Source organism: Phoca vitulina, unplaced genomic scaffold (genome assembly GCF_004348235.1).
Source record: "Phoca vitulina isolate PV1807 unplaced genomic scaffold, GSC_HSeal_1.0 scaffold73, whole genome shotgun sequence".
Taxonomy (NCBI): Eukaryota; Metazoa; Chordata; class Mammalia; order Carnivora; family Phocidae; genus Phoca; species Phoca vitulina.
In genome coordinates this window covers 1,817,959-1,833,366 of record NW_022589776.1, presented here as the reverse complement: position 1 = coordinate 1,833,366, position 15,408 = coordinate 1,817,959, and the positions used below count along the sequence as shown (strand labels likewise).

Here is a 15,408-nt window from a genome sequence, read left to right as displayed (position 1 = left end):
CGCAGGCAGAAAAGCGCTGAAGACTATCACCGCGCGGTTAGCCAAGTTGACGATTATGGTTAGGTAGTTCGACCTCAGTTAAGATGGCGACCGTAGTTGCTTCATTAACGTGTGATCGGCACCAGGGAGGCTTCCGGCGTTCCGCCGCAGAGCGAGACGGGAAACTATTTTAAACTGAGGCGGCGGCTGAGCGCTGGGTTGCAGCTTCTCAAAGGCGGGATTTCTGAGTTACCTGGGCCTCTGAAGGGCTCAGGTGGAGAGGGGAGAGTTGGGACCCATTGTCCCTTGCCCTTCCCCTCCTCCGGCAGAGGCCGACTCCGCAGAAGCGAGGGTCGCAGAGCTGGTGGCTGGGTCAGCGGAAATGCCCCTCCTGGGGTGAAGTCTCCGGACATCTGAGGAAGCGAGTTTGTGTCCCTGGTGAACCCAGTTATTGCGGAGCGAGAGGGAATTTGGAGGGGCCAAGGATTCCTCCAAACTCTCTCTTACCTGCCGTTTTGGCGGCTTTTTTTTTTTTTTTTTTTTAAACTTCAGGGGATTTTAGTCTCTACCTACTTTTGGAACCAGAATTGAAGAATGACTCTTGAAGCCGGAATGGGTGACAGCGTCATCACGGTATTTTATTGGTAAGAAGCTTTATCTTTGTCCAGGACTGGCCGTCAACTTTATGTTTTGCCCTGCTGTATACTCGTTATCTCTACAACACTTTTGTGTTTAGATGGCTGCACGCTACGTGCTTGGCACTCGGCCAAGCATTGGTAGCGGGATTTAGGTATTGGTAGCGGTGTAAAAAGTCAGGGTCCGTTCCTTCATGGATTTACCACAAGAAAAACAACTAAGTTGTAACTGTGTGTTATGAACTGCAAGTGCAAGAAGAGCTGGTGATACTCTGTGGATACCGGCCGGCTTCTGAGGACGTGAAACCTCCAGGATGGGTTGCATTTGGTCAGGCCAGTGGGAGGAGAGAAGCATCCTTAGTTGGCTGAAGGCTGAATAAAAAAGTCAGGGAGCAGAGGCAAACATGACAGGCACGAAGGGGAGTAGTAGGGTGATGATCAGTCTAGGGCAGTGGTTCATAATCTTTTCAAAAATCGTCTACTGGACCTTTCTTCCTCCCCCTCCACCACCAAATACACATGCATACAGCATTTTGCATACAACCTTAGAGGGTTGTTGGATTTTGGAAAGGCCATTTGTCCATAGATCTTGGGCCGAGAACTCCTGAAGTAGAAAATGAACCTGGATAATATCAAATAAGATCAGATCATGTAGTGCCATGAAACTCAGAGAAGTTCTGACTTCATCTGAAAGATGGGTGGGAATTGTTAGGGGATCTCCAGCAAGGTAATGACAAGATAGAAGTGGCGTCTATGGATCACTCCTTATGGACTGGGGAAAGGGGTTAAGAATGGGACACTAAAATAATGAGTCAAGATATATCTTTAACCTCTTACTTATTGGGCAGGGCAAAATTGCCCTTTATTGAGTGCGGAGTGAGAGAATAAAATAGATGTGAGTCATTTTCTAATCTTTCATGCGTGGTTTGGGATATTTCACATTACCATAATATTAAATACTGAGGAGAAAGGTTTTCTCAAAACCAACTGTCTCCGTGCTAATAGTCCTTTTCTCATCTACACAGATTTTTAAATCATTTTTTGGAATTCATAGCATTTCTCTTTTAAGGAGTCAAATTCAGCAGGGCTTCTTTTGCCTTGAAATTGATCTCTATTGAAAGGCAATGTGAAAAAAGAGATAAGAGCACCCACTCTGGCATTATACTGTCTGGGTTCAAATCCTGGTTCTTGCCTTCTTTACCTGTATGACTTTGGCAGATTACTGAACTTCTTTGTCTTTTCATCTGTCAACTGGGAATATAATAAACCACCTCATGGGGGTTGAGGATTAAATGAGACAATATTTGTTAGGGGCTTGGACAAGTACCTGGCACCTGATGAATACTCAATAAATGTTAGCAATTAATCCAAATAAAAATTTGAAAGAAACATTCTGTGTAGATGGGACTGATTAAAATCCCTCCCCGCTATTTTTTGCTTTTTTTTTTTTTTTTAAGATTTTTTATTTATTTATTTGACAGAGAGAGAAAGCACGAGCAGGGAGAGCGGGAGAGGAAGAAGCAGGCTCCCTGCCAAGGAGGGAGCCCAATGTGGGACTTGATCCCAGGACCCTGGGATCATGACCTGAGCCGAAGGCAGACGCTTAACCATCTGAGCCACCCAGGCGCCCATTTTTTTTTTTTTTTAAAGACCATGCCACTGAAGGGTGGATGTAGGGGCAGAGGGAGAGAGAATCTCAAGCAGGCTCCATGCCCAGTGCACGGGGCTCAATCTCACGACCCTGAGATCATGACCTGAGCCGAAATCAAGAGTCAGACTCTTAACTGACTGAGATAACTAGGTGCCCTTTTAAAGAGATAATTCAGTATGCATTTAAAAGTAGAATGCTTTAAAGTAGCTGTTATTTAAATTGTGTGGTGTATGATCTTGCCTGGGCATTATCTGAGCATTGAGAAATGCATATTTAACCTGTGAAGTTTTGTGCAAGATACAGAGGGTGTCCTACTTTGACATAATAAAATTTAAAAATAGTAATAAATACAAGTTTTCATTTTTTTAGAAGGTTCTATTTGAGAGAGAGAGCACGCACGCACGCAAACACAAGCGGGAGGGAGGGGGAGAGGGAGAAGCAGGGAGCCTGATGTGGGGCTCTATCCTATGTGGGGCTGTATCCGGGCACTCCGGGATCATGACCTGAGCCGAAGGCAGACTCTTAACCGACTGAGCCACCCAGGCGCCCCTACAAGTTTTCATTTGTGAAAAACTGTTACCAAAGGGTAGCTGTGCCAATACGTGGGAGTAATTATTATAACTTTTAAATCATAATTCCTTTCAATGAAAGTTATAATTTCAGAGTTCTATGAAATTCTTCTGTTCTTTTTTTTTTTTTTAAAGATTTCATTTATTTATTTGACAGAGAGAGACACAGCGAGAGAGGGAACACAAGCAAGGGGAGTGGGAGAAGGAGAAGCAGGCTTCCCACTGAGCAGGGAGCCCGATGTGGGGCTCGATCCTAGGACCCTGGGACCATGACCTGAGCCGAAGGCAGACGCTAAATGACTGAGCCATTCAGGCGCCCCTCTTCTGTTGATTTAAACTGATACTTGTTAAGGGAGGTGGGCGGAGGGGGGGATGGGTTAAATGGGTGATGGGTATTAAGGAGGGTACTTGTTGTGATGAGCAACTGGGAGTTGTATATAAGTGATGAATCTCTAAATTCTACTCCTGAAACTAATATTACACTGTATGTTAACTAACTGGAATTTAAGGAAAAACTTGAAACTACAAAAACTAACAAATAAAAAACCCTGCAATACTTGCTAACAATTAAAAAACACTCAGCATTATATTAGGATAATTATACAAGAGAAATATAAAGCATGATTTCAAAGTATTTTAGTCTTGTTGGGAAGAGAAAAAATGCACACCAAAAAAAATTGTACAAGGAACTATATGAATATGGGCTAAAATGAGTGGTACAAACTAGATGATCAAGGAGAGCTATGCGGGCTGGTATATTATTAATCTCCAAACATTTTATGAAACATATTGAGAGATTTTGTTAGACTCATCGAGAGGATTTTTGGGCTTTTAAAAAATACTTACCCCTGAGATCTCATTCTGTGCACACACAGCCATGCCCCCATACACATTGCTTCCAGGAATGAGCTATTGATACAGACAGAAGTGTATAACATAGATATTCTGGGGAAAAAAGATTAACAAAACCCTTCTACTTGAAAAGAGATCAGATTCAAACATGGTCCTAAAGGAGGTGGATAAGGAACATGATTGATAGGCAAAAACATGAAGACAAGAATATGTTTATGCCTAGGAGAAGTAGGATAAGAGCAAGCTGAATTATGAAAGATCTTAAATAGCAGAAAAGTAGAATTTTTCTCATCACTGTAAAGTTTTTTTGCACAGGCGACTAATAAAGTGTCACTGCTGAAGAATGGATTACCCTTAGATACTGTAATAAGAACCTGGAAGAAGTAGCTTTGGGAATGGATGACAGAGACTGTTGAAGGAAAAACTTAAAAGAATGTGCTTAATTGACTACATGTTCAAGAATGAAAGTGGGAGAATACTTTTCTCCCACTTTAAATGAATTTAACATAGAAAATTGACCGGAATTTGAAAATGGACCAGCTAACTTTTGGAGGAGGATGGGAAGGAGTTGAATTTAGTTTTGAATATTCTGAGTTTGAGGTATTGGTAAGATATTCATAAAAATAGCCTATAGCCAATGAGAAATACAGGACTTGGTTAAAAACTCAAATCTGGGGGTGAGGGGAGGAGCAGGGAGAGGAAGGGAAAGAAAGAATTCCTTTATAGCAAGGAGAAGAAGGATCAGTGAAACTATGAGCATGAATTAACTTTTTAGTGTTCAGAATTCTGGTTTTATTTCTTTTTATGTAGACCATGGATTCTTATGATACATCAGAATCGACTCCTAGGCACAGTGCATCCTCAAGGCTTAAAGATTACTTTATAGGTGCCACCCCTTTGCAGAAACGATTAGAATCAGTCAGGAAGCTGACTTCATTTATCCCAACTCCACCTCGAAGGAAAATTCCTCAGTGTTCACAATTACAGGTATGCCTTTTGTGTTCCTTCGTGTTACTCAATACTTGAGAAAATCTGTGAGCAAAACATTTTGACTTTTGTTACTTTTTAATATTTTTAGTGTCTTCTTAATCTCCCAGATAATAAAATAAATGAGAAATAGCAAAAACAAACAATTATTCACACTATCAGTACCACCTCTGTTATGTCTTTTAACTTCCTTTAATCTGGAGCATTTCCACAGTATTTCTTTGTTTTTTATGACATTGATGTTTTGAAGAATGTAATTTCCTCCCCTTTCCTTTTTTATTTTATTTTTTTAAAAGATTTTTATTTATTTATTATTTGACAGGGAGAGAGACAGTGAGAGAGGGAACAGAAGCAGGGGGGAGTGGGAGAGGGAGAAGCAGGCTTCACGCCGAGCAGGGAGCCCGATGCGGGGCTCGATCCCAGGACCCTGGGATCATGACCCGAGCCAAAGGCAGACGCTCAAAGACTGAGCCATCCAGGCACCCCTCCCCTTTCCTTTTTAAATAGAATATTCTTTGTTTTGTATCTGTCTGATGTTTCCTCATGGTTAGATTGAAGTTATGTATTGGCTGGAACACATTCCTTTTTGGGGAATAACATCTGGTAGCACGGAGGTGATGTCAGTTTTGATCATCCTGTCAAGGTGTTGCCTAGTGGTTACTGTTTTATTCCTCTCTGCATCTAATAAACAGTTTGGGAAACACTTTAGGATAATGTCAATATTCTGTTCCTCATCAAAATTTCCCCTTACACTTAACATCCATCGATTATATTTGTCTGATTCTATATTTATCATGATGGTCACAATATAATGATTTTCCAACTCCATTTGCTCCATATTTACCAATCAGCCTTTGGCATTCTATTATAAACCCTTCTCATTTCTCCTCTATCTCTCTCTCTCTCTCTCTCTCTCTATTTATTTATTTATTTATTTATTAATGAGTTTTTGTTTTTCAAATTTTTCTAAATCATTACTAAATTATTTTGATGTTTATATTGTCACCAGTTTGTCTGCTGGCAACATTCTCTGTTTTGATTATTCATAAACAACTCTGAAGGTAACATTAGTAATTTGTGATTTCACTGGACCATGAAATAAAACCCTAGTCAGTGTGGGTTTGATGTGTGGTCTTGAGAAACATAGCAAGGATTCTGGCTGATCAGTCACCCACATCCTCCCTATAGTCTTGTTTTCTTGTCCATGTTGTGTGCCTCATATCTCTTGAGATATGGGAAAATTTTTGCTTCTTTCTGAAAAGTTTCTTAAATTACTAGTGCTGGTAATGAAAGTGATGGTTCCTAACCATAAAACAGAAATTGTATATAAAGATTGGAATGTCCAATTCATTTCCTTATCTCTGTGAAACAAATAATTTTCCCGTACCTTTTGATCATAACAAGAAAAAAGTTTATAACTTTTTATGTAAGTTTTATAAAAGTTTCCATGAACACTCTAGTCAGAAGAAATAGTTTTATCAAGTAGACAACTGTAATCAAAGTTCCAAAAGATAGTTGGAGCTGTAAGACTATGTCAAAAACTATGGATTTTATAGAAAAATTCAATTCAGCAGGAAAGTAGGAACCTGTATGGGGATGTATGTGAAGACCCTCAGTAATGTCATAGGGCCAATATGAAGGAAGTGTTTTTGTTTTTGATGGTACCTGTGGTTCTAACAGAACATGGCAGAAATGCTCCCAAGTATCTTTTTATTTAATCTACTGAATTTGACATTGTGTCATAGTAGTGGATTTACCACCAAATGTTTAAGAAAATTACATAATTAAAACTAATCAAATTAAATGCTCCAGGAGTAGTTACTGTTTTCTAAATCTATAATTTTAAATTTCTAAAAGTCAAACATAAATGTTCATCCAATAAATATTTATTGAACAGCCGTTCTAGGTGCTAGAGATATAGCACCTAATAGACAAAATCCCTGTTCTTGTCATACTTACACTCTAGTAAGGAAGACAGACAATAAAAATCAGACAAACGTATAATGTCATATAGTAATAAATGCTTTGAAAAAAAAGGCACGTTAAAGAGATATAAAGTGACAAAATTGGAGTGAGACAAAATTAGATAGAGTAGCCTCTTGAGTGACATTTGGACAGACCTGAGTGAAGGAAAGGAACATGCCATGTGAACACATATGGGAAGAGTATTCCAGAGTGAAGGTACAGCAAATGAAAAGACTTGTTCAGGGATCTTCAGAGTCCTGCAAACTCTATTTTGGCTGGAGTGTAAAGATCAGGTACCCAGTAATAGATTTGTATTAAGTATTTAAAATATTATGATTAAGAATTAGGAAATATTAGTAAATGAGAATTTAAACTTGTCTTGACTTTTTTTTCCTGTAGGAAGATAATGATCCTCAAAAAGTTGCATTCCTTCTGCATAAACAATGGACTTTATATAGTCTAACTCCCCTATATAAATTCTCCTATACTAATCTCAAAGAGTATTCTAGACTTCTGAGTGCATTTATTGCTGCTGAAAAGCAAAAAGGGCTTGCTGTGGAAGTAGGAGAAGACTTCAACATCAAAGTGACTTTCTCCACTCTCCTAGGAATGAAAGGAACACAAAGAGACTCTGAAGCGTTTCTTGTTCAGGTATGTTATATAAGCAATCCTTGCTTCCTGGGGGAAAAGAATTGGCACTGTCTTGGTTTAAAAATTGTGGTATTTTCAGCAATTGCACTTCTGGGTATTTACCCCAAAGACACAGATGTAGTGAAAAGAAGGGCCATATGCACCCCAATGTTCATAGCAGCAACGCCTGCAATAGCCAAACTGTGGAAAGAGCCAAGATGCCCTTCAACAGACGAATGGATAAAGAAGATGTGGTCCATATATACAATGGAATATTACTCAGCCATCAGAAAGGATGAATACCCAGCTTTTACATCAACATGGATGGGACTGGAGGAGATTATGCTAAGTGAAATAAGTCAAGCAGAGAAAGTCAATTATCGTATGGTTTCACTTATTTGTGGAACATAAGGAATAGCATGGAGGACACTATGAGAAGGAAGGGAAAAATGAGAGGGGTGGAATTGGAGGGAGAGATGAACCATGAGAGACTATGGACTCTGAGAAACAAACAGGGTTTTAGAGGGGAGGGGGGAGGGGGGATTGGTTAGCCCGGTGATGGGTATTAAGGAGGGTATGTACTGCATGGAGCACTGGGTGTTATATGAAAACAATGGATCGTGGATCACCACATCAAAAACTAATGATGTATTGTATGGTGACTAACATAACATAATAAAATTTTAAAAAAAGAAAAAAAAAAAGAAAAAAAATTGTGGTATTTTCTTACCATTTAAAAAAAATTTTAACCTTGTGATTTATAACCTATTTTATGTCTTGTTTGACCAAATTATAGTAATTAGATATGGCTAACTTAAAAAGTTTTTTTTTCCAGTTACATTATAGTCATGTTTACTTTAGAAAACTTAGAAAATACTTAAAAATACAAAGAAAATTGAAAACTACAGTTTAACATTTTGGTCTACATCTATTTGGCAATAGACAATCTGAGTAAACCTCTATTTATTAAAGAAATTGAGTCAGTACTTTCCAAAATAGAAAGCATCAGGCCCAGATGGGTTCACTGGTGAATTCTGCCAAACATTTAAGGAAGAAATTATTTCAGTTTTCTGCAGTCTCTTCAGAGTATAGAACCAGAGGGAATACTTCCTTATACATTCTGTGAGGCTAGCATTACCCAATACTAAAACTAGACAAAGATTATTAAAACTATAGATCAATATCTCTCATGAACATAGATACATCTGTCTGGCTATCTGGATCTACTAAAATTGGGATTTTATTGCCCATACTTTTGCATATGGACTTTTTAAAAAAATTAATAATAGTGTTGTAGATAATTACTCATGTCCTTAAGAATATTACATTTTTGGGGGCTCCTGGGTGGCTCAGATGGTTAAGCGTCTGCCTTCGGCTCGGGTCATGATCCCAGGGTCCTGGGATTGCGCCCCACATCGGGCTCCTGGCTCAGTGGGGAACCTGCTTCTCGCTCTCCCTCTGCCTCTCTCCCTGCTCATGCTCTGTCTCTCTCTCTCTCTGTATCTCTGTGTCTCAAATGAATAAATAAAATCTTTAAAAAAAACAAAAGAAACCCAAGAATATTACATTTTTGTAAGTATATCTGTCTAATTCTATGGACTAAATTCCTAGAAGTGGAATTTTAGCAAAAAAAAACCAAACACATATATATACACACACACATATATAATCTATCATCATATATTGTGATATATCATGCCAGGTTACTCTTAGAAATGTAACATTCCTTCCTATGTGTAGTATTTAAAAGTAATATGACTATTTTTGGATTAAGAAACTGGATTTATTATTCATGCCTGCTACTTCTGTTTCTTCTGAGTGAACTCATCTTAGTCATTATAAATTGTGAAATACGCCAACTATGGCCTGCAGGCCAAATCTGACCTGCTGCTTGTTTTTGTTGCTGTTTTTGGAAATCAGGTTTTACTGGAGCAGTGCTCCTTTCATTTGTTTACATATTGTCTATCGCTGCTTTTGTGCTACAACAGCATGTTTGAGTATTTGCTACAGAGACCATGTGGCTTGCAAAGCCTAAAATATTTACTGTCTGACTTTTACAGAAAGAATTTGCTAACCCCTGGTATAGATCATGATATTGTCAAGGATCTTCAAGATTCCTAGGATTAGGTTTAGCTACATAAAACAGAAAGACCAAATAACCGTGAATTAAATGTCTGTCTTGAGGTTTAATAGATAGAGGCTTATTTGTCTTACCAAAAAGTGTTTGGAGGTAAGGTATTTAAGGCTGGTATATGCTTTATGAATTAATAATCTAGGCTCCTTCCATCTTCTCCATCTTCTTCCATCTTCTCTCTCATCCTTGGTGCATGGTTTCTATCCTTAAGGTTGCATCTTAAGTCTAAGGTGGCTCCTGAAGCTCTAAATATTCTCTGCAAGTTCCAGGCAGGAAGTAGGAAGGTGAACCAAATGAATCTTTAATGAGACTGCTAAGACCCAACAACTTCTCTTTACATCCCAGTCGGAAGGCAGACTAGGAAATTTTTCTGTTTTAGTGGGTACTTTGCCACCTCATTAAAAGCAGTTTTATCGTGGAAGCAAAAATAGGTACTGGGTAGACAGCAGTCTTTGTCAAATGAAGCAGTTGATGCCCAGAGAAGGGATGTGATTTGCATGTCAACAGGCAAACGTTCTTGTGAGGAATAGAAATGACTTCTTGAACTCTTAGTAGAGTGTCCTAATAGTGTCCAAGTTAAATCCAAGAGTTACAGAACTTTTAGGTTATGAAAGTGTGATAGACCTATCTGGGCTTAAAGGCTTTTGAGTCTCTTACAATCTCTTGAACAAGGAGGAGAAATATGCAAAAAGTAACTGTTAAAATGATTATCTCTAAAGAGATATGATACTGGGCTGTGATCTTCACTTTATCCTGGTCAAACTTTAAAACTATGAATATCTGGAAGGTATGTTTGTCATGTACTTTATAGATTTGAAGTTTGAGATGTTAGTCAGTCTGCTGAAAAACATAATCAAGATTCTGAAAAATCTGAATGGATTGGCGCAATGGGTCAAATTGAAAGAGATTAAAATTTTAATAGGAATAAATATACTGCCTCTGTATATTAGGGGAGGTTTACCTTTTCTTTTTTTTAAAGATTTATTTATTTACTTTAGAGAGCACACAAGCAGGGGGAGGGGGAGAGGGAGAGGGAGGGAATCTCAAGCAGACTCCCTGCTAAGCATGGAGCCTGACGTGGGGCTCATTCTCAGGACCCTGAGATCATGACCTGAGCCCAAATCAAGAGTTGGCTGCTTAACTGACTGAGCCACCCAGGTGCCCAGAGATTTACCTATTAATAGCAAAAACGAATAGGGATAATTTATGTAAAGCTGTCAACTAAAAATTAGAAAACTACTGCAATCTAAGATTATATTAATCGTTGTATAATCTAGGTTAAAGATGGTCACAGTCCTTTATTTTTTATTTATTTATTTTTAAAGACTTTATTTATTTATTTGACAGAGAGAGAGAGATAGCGAGAGCAGGAACACAAGCAGGGGGAGTGGAAGAGGGAGAAGCAGGCTTCCCGCTGAGCAGGGAGCCCGATGTGGGGCTCGATCCCAGGACCGTGGGATCATGACCTGAGCCGAAGGCAGATGCTTAACGACTGAGCCACCCAGGCACCCCGGTTACAGCCCTTTAATCAGATCTTTTTGAAGTAATTATATTCACTTATGAATGACTCCCCTGCAGAAGAATTTCAGAGTGACCAGGATAATGTGTATGGCATAGGAGGAATGGTTGAAGAAACGGAGATGTTGAACTTGACATTACATATGATAGGGGTCTTCAAATATTTGAAGGGCTTTTCCGGTAGAAGAGAAATTAGATTTGATTTGTTCTACATGCACATAAGGAAGAAAACAGGACCTGCGGGTGGAAACTGTGGGCCTAACATATGAGAGAACGTTTTTAAGTTGATAGAGCTGCCTTAGGAAAAATTCAAGCACTTTGGATTTGGTGACTTTTTACAGTCCCTTCTGAAGTTGAGATTTTGAGATTTTTTTCCCTTAGGATAGTGTACTTGATTACACCATATCGGCATTCCTTATTTTGCATTTTGGCTGCACCAAGATCTTGCCATATACCATATCCTAATAAGAGTATTAAGAGGTAGGTCAATTAACTTGATATATCCTAATAGTGATTAGGGAGATTATTCCCTTTGTGTTTTTTGGCAAGTAGTACAACATATCTTCTTATTTTTAAATGTACTAATTTTGAGAAGATGTAATTTAGGAGTAAATGTACTTTTGAACTTAACCTTTTTTTTCTTTGTAGATTCTGTCAAAATCTCAATTGCCATCTGAGAACAGAGAACATAAAGTGTTGTGGACTGGTTGGTTCTGCTGTATATTTGGAGACAGTCTTCTGGAGACTGTTTCAGAAGATTTCACCTGTGTACCCTTATTCCTTGCAAATGGAGCAGAGACGAATACAGCCATAGTAGGAACCTGGTTTCAGAAAACTTTTGATTGTTATTTCAGTCCCTTAGCAATCAATGCATTTAATCTTTCCTGGATGGCTGCTATGTGGACTGCATGCAAAATGGACCAGTATATGGCTGCTACCGAATTTCTTTGGTCTGTACCCTGTAGCCCTCAAAGTCTGGACATTTCTTATGCCATACATCCAGAGGATGCCAAAGCGTTGTGGGACAGTGTCCACAAAACACCTGGGGAAGTTACTCAGGAGGAAGTTGACTTATTTATGGACTGCCTTTATTCACATTTCCATAGGCATTTCAAAATTCACTTATCAGCCACAAGATTGGTCCGTGTTTCCACGTCTGTAGCTTCAGCACATACTGATGGAAAAATAAAGGTTAGTCTGAACAAATCTAGTTAAGTAATTTTTCCTTATTGTTACATAGCTTTCAAAATGTGTGGTAATTGGATTTTCTACATTGAAGAAACACATTTGAATGCTAATTCAAGACAGTAGAGATATTTTATTTTATGCTTTATAAATGATTTACTAAAAAGTCTTCAGCCTCTAGATACAGCTTTATAATGGGAGGACACTGTATGCTGTGTGCTATAGACTTTGGTAATAATAGGAATTATTCTGTAGTAACTTTGAAACTTTAAAAATTGTTTTGTCAAACTTTGAAATGATTATTGGAGCAACAGAGGATTTTGTGTGTTAGATCAGAAAATTATAGCCAGAAATACAAGGTGTCATTTTTATATTTTAGGCTTTTCTCTCCCTACTGGGAAAGAGATAATTGGCATTGTTTTACTCTCTATGAAGTACTTGCTAGAGGAAGTATCAGAAATAAACTGAGAGTAGGCACCTAAATATAATAAAATATATTAATATATTTAAAATGTATTAAAATATAGCCACAGTAAACAGTGAATATTGGTCTTGTCACTGTGCTAGGAGTTTAATACACCTTAATTTTAATCTTTAGAGCAACCCTGTAGTAGGTGTTTTTATCCACATTTTAGTTTTAAAATAAGGAAACATTTATTTTTAAAATAATAAAATTTTATTTTTAATTTATTGAGTTTATTTTTAGAAATAACACCTATTTTTAAAATAGGTGTTTTTATCCACATTTTATTTTTAAAATAAGATAGGTGAAAGTGATACCTGCAAGATAGCTTAGTCAGAGGAGGAGTCAGTATTTGAATGTTTATCTCTTAGGTTCCAAAAAGCTCATACTCTATAAGTACTGTATTAATGTTTTTCAAACTGAAGGTCATAATGCAATAGTAAGTTGGAAAATAATTTTGATGGGAAGAGACCAGCTTTAAAAAAACAAGAGAGAAATATAATAGAAAATATATAAATGAGTGTATCACATGTGGTAAGGGTATACATTTACTTGTACTGGGTCATGATGTTAAATTTATTTCTTTGGTTTGCAGTAAAACATTTGAAAGATTATACTATACCTTGTTACTTTGATATTATAAAGGAAAAAAATTCCATTTTAGCACCTCAGAATTCAGTGTTCATGAAGTCCTTGTATATTTTAAGATTTTTATTTTCATATACCCACATTCCATTAGTAAACTACATTTAAAAACTGTTATGTATAATGTGTTCTTATGAATATAAAGGTGGTTCTTTAACAAATTGATTTTATTTGGTCTATTATACATGTAAGAGCCTCTTTTTCTTTTTAAGATTTTATTTATTTATTTTAGAGATAGAACAAGCAAGTGGGAGGGGAGAGCAGAGGGAGAGGGATAAGCAGACTCCATGCTGAGTGGAGCCTGATACAGGGCTCAACACCGGGCTTGATCCCATGACCCTGAGATCATGACTTGAGCCAAAATCAAGTCAGACGCCTACCCTACTGAGGTACCCAGGCACCCCACTAAGAGCCTCGCTTAATGATGTAAGACAGTAACTGGCTCCTACCTTCACATAATGCCATGATGATAGCTAACATTTTTTAATTTTTTTTGATAGTGAACATTTATTAAGCACTAGCCGTGCCAGGCATTATTAAGCATTTTATGTATACTGTCTTATTTAGTTTTTCACAACAATCTGTTGACATAGCTTGTAAAGACGAAACTAGCACAGGGGATAAGTAGGTTCCCTGAGATCACATAGCTAATAAGTGGAGTTTGAATTTGAAACCAGTCATCCGACTCAAAAGCTTATGCTTTTAATTGCAACAGTGTACTGCCTCTCAAAAGTTTGAAATTAGTGTATTAACCAGGTTTCTGCCATCTGCTTAGTTTCTACAAGATACTTTTGGAATCATATATCCCTTTGAGAAGAAGGAAGCTATGGAACATCTTTCTAGAAAATGTAGATACTCAATCTGCATATAAATCCAGGGGGTTCAGGGATACCTGTTGCTCTCCTTACTCCTTATGCAGATAGCCCATCCATGGAAATCAAGATAAATAAGAACTTTAGTTATTTCTACGCACCATTGACTAATAGTTGTATACTTATTAAAGGTAGTAGTCTTCATTGAATAGAATAAAATTTATTTGACTTAGAGCAGCAGTGGTTTGGGTTCATCTTAGCTTGCAGATACGGAATTTAAAATAAGCCTGGAATATTTATCAAATATTAAACTGCTTTGTTATCAGAATTCTAATTTTAAATGTCTGGTTTTTTTTGTTTTTTCAGATTCTGTGTCATAAATACCTTATTGGAGTCTTGGCATATTTGACAGAACTGGCAATTTTTCAAATTGATTGAAGTCTTGTGGGGACGATACATGATGGATTATATACTTTTTTCTCACTGATTATTTGCCTAATTGCTATGCTGAGAGGGCCTGCAGGAGAAATATGCATCTATCTCTGCATCTGTTTTCCTCTCAGTGCCTTTGGAATTGCCCAGATGGAATTCAAGAAGGATCTAGAAGAACAAAGAAGGTGGTAGTAAATGAATCACAGCCAGGTGCTCGATAATAGTCATGATGATCTGGGATGCCAGATTCTAGAAAATGCTGAGTTGTTATTTTCTTGGACCATCTTTCTAAAAAATATGTAATGTTTATTACATTAAATTTTTAGGATTCAAATGAGGTATCTCTAATATTATTTCTGATTTGGATCTTTAAAACCTTCAATTCCTTTTAAGCATTTTAGAGTTGGGTCCAGAGAGAATTTCTGTCTTCTAAAGACATTTTCCTAGTATCATTTCACTGTAGAGAGTTGACAATTAAAATCTCCTCCAAAGGAAACTAGAGATTATATTAATATACACTTTTTTAAGCCACTAATATGCTTCTGTTTTTAATACTGTTCAATTCTTATTGCAATGTTGAATTAAATACTTTTAAAATGAAGCAGTGTTTTTATTAGTGTCTTGGTGACAGATCTTTAATTAATGTCTCAGAAATGAGAAATCGTAGGCTTTTTCTCTAGCACAAATGTTACAAGCCAACAATTATATGGAATCAAAGGCAACTGTGAGCTTCTTTTGAGGGCAGAAATTATTTAACTTTCATGTCCCTAATTTTGCTTTAGCACAGTGCTTAGTAAATATCTGCAGATTAAGTGAATGCATTTTAACCAACTCTTCCATTTTATAGATGCAAACTATGAGATCAAGCAACTTAGGAGACTTGCCCAAGATGCTGTATCTAAATCTCTAAATCTCTTCTTTTAATTTATTGAGCACAGGAAGATTTTGTTT

General features: G+C 37.3%; 1 protein-coding gene across 1 annotated transcript; it reads left to right on the top strand.

Moving 5' to 3' along the window:
* The first annotated feature begins 191 nt into the window (after positions 1–191).
* On the top strand, positions 192–14,475 carry CENPL (centromere protein L). Its single transcript, XM_032393471.1, has 6 exons — positions 192–404; positions 532–623; positions 4,497–4,673; positions 7,038–7,289; positions 11,569–12,111; positions 14,392–14,475. Exons 3-6 carry the CDS (start codon positions 4,500–4,502, stop codon positions 14,461–14,463), a joined length of 1,041 nt encoding a protein of 346 aa, XP_032249362.1. The 5' UTR covers positions 192–404; positions 532–623; positions 4,497–4,499; the 3' UTR covers positions 14,464–14,475.
* Positions 14,476–15,408: the final 933 nt, after the last annotated feature.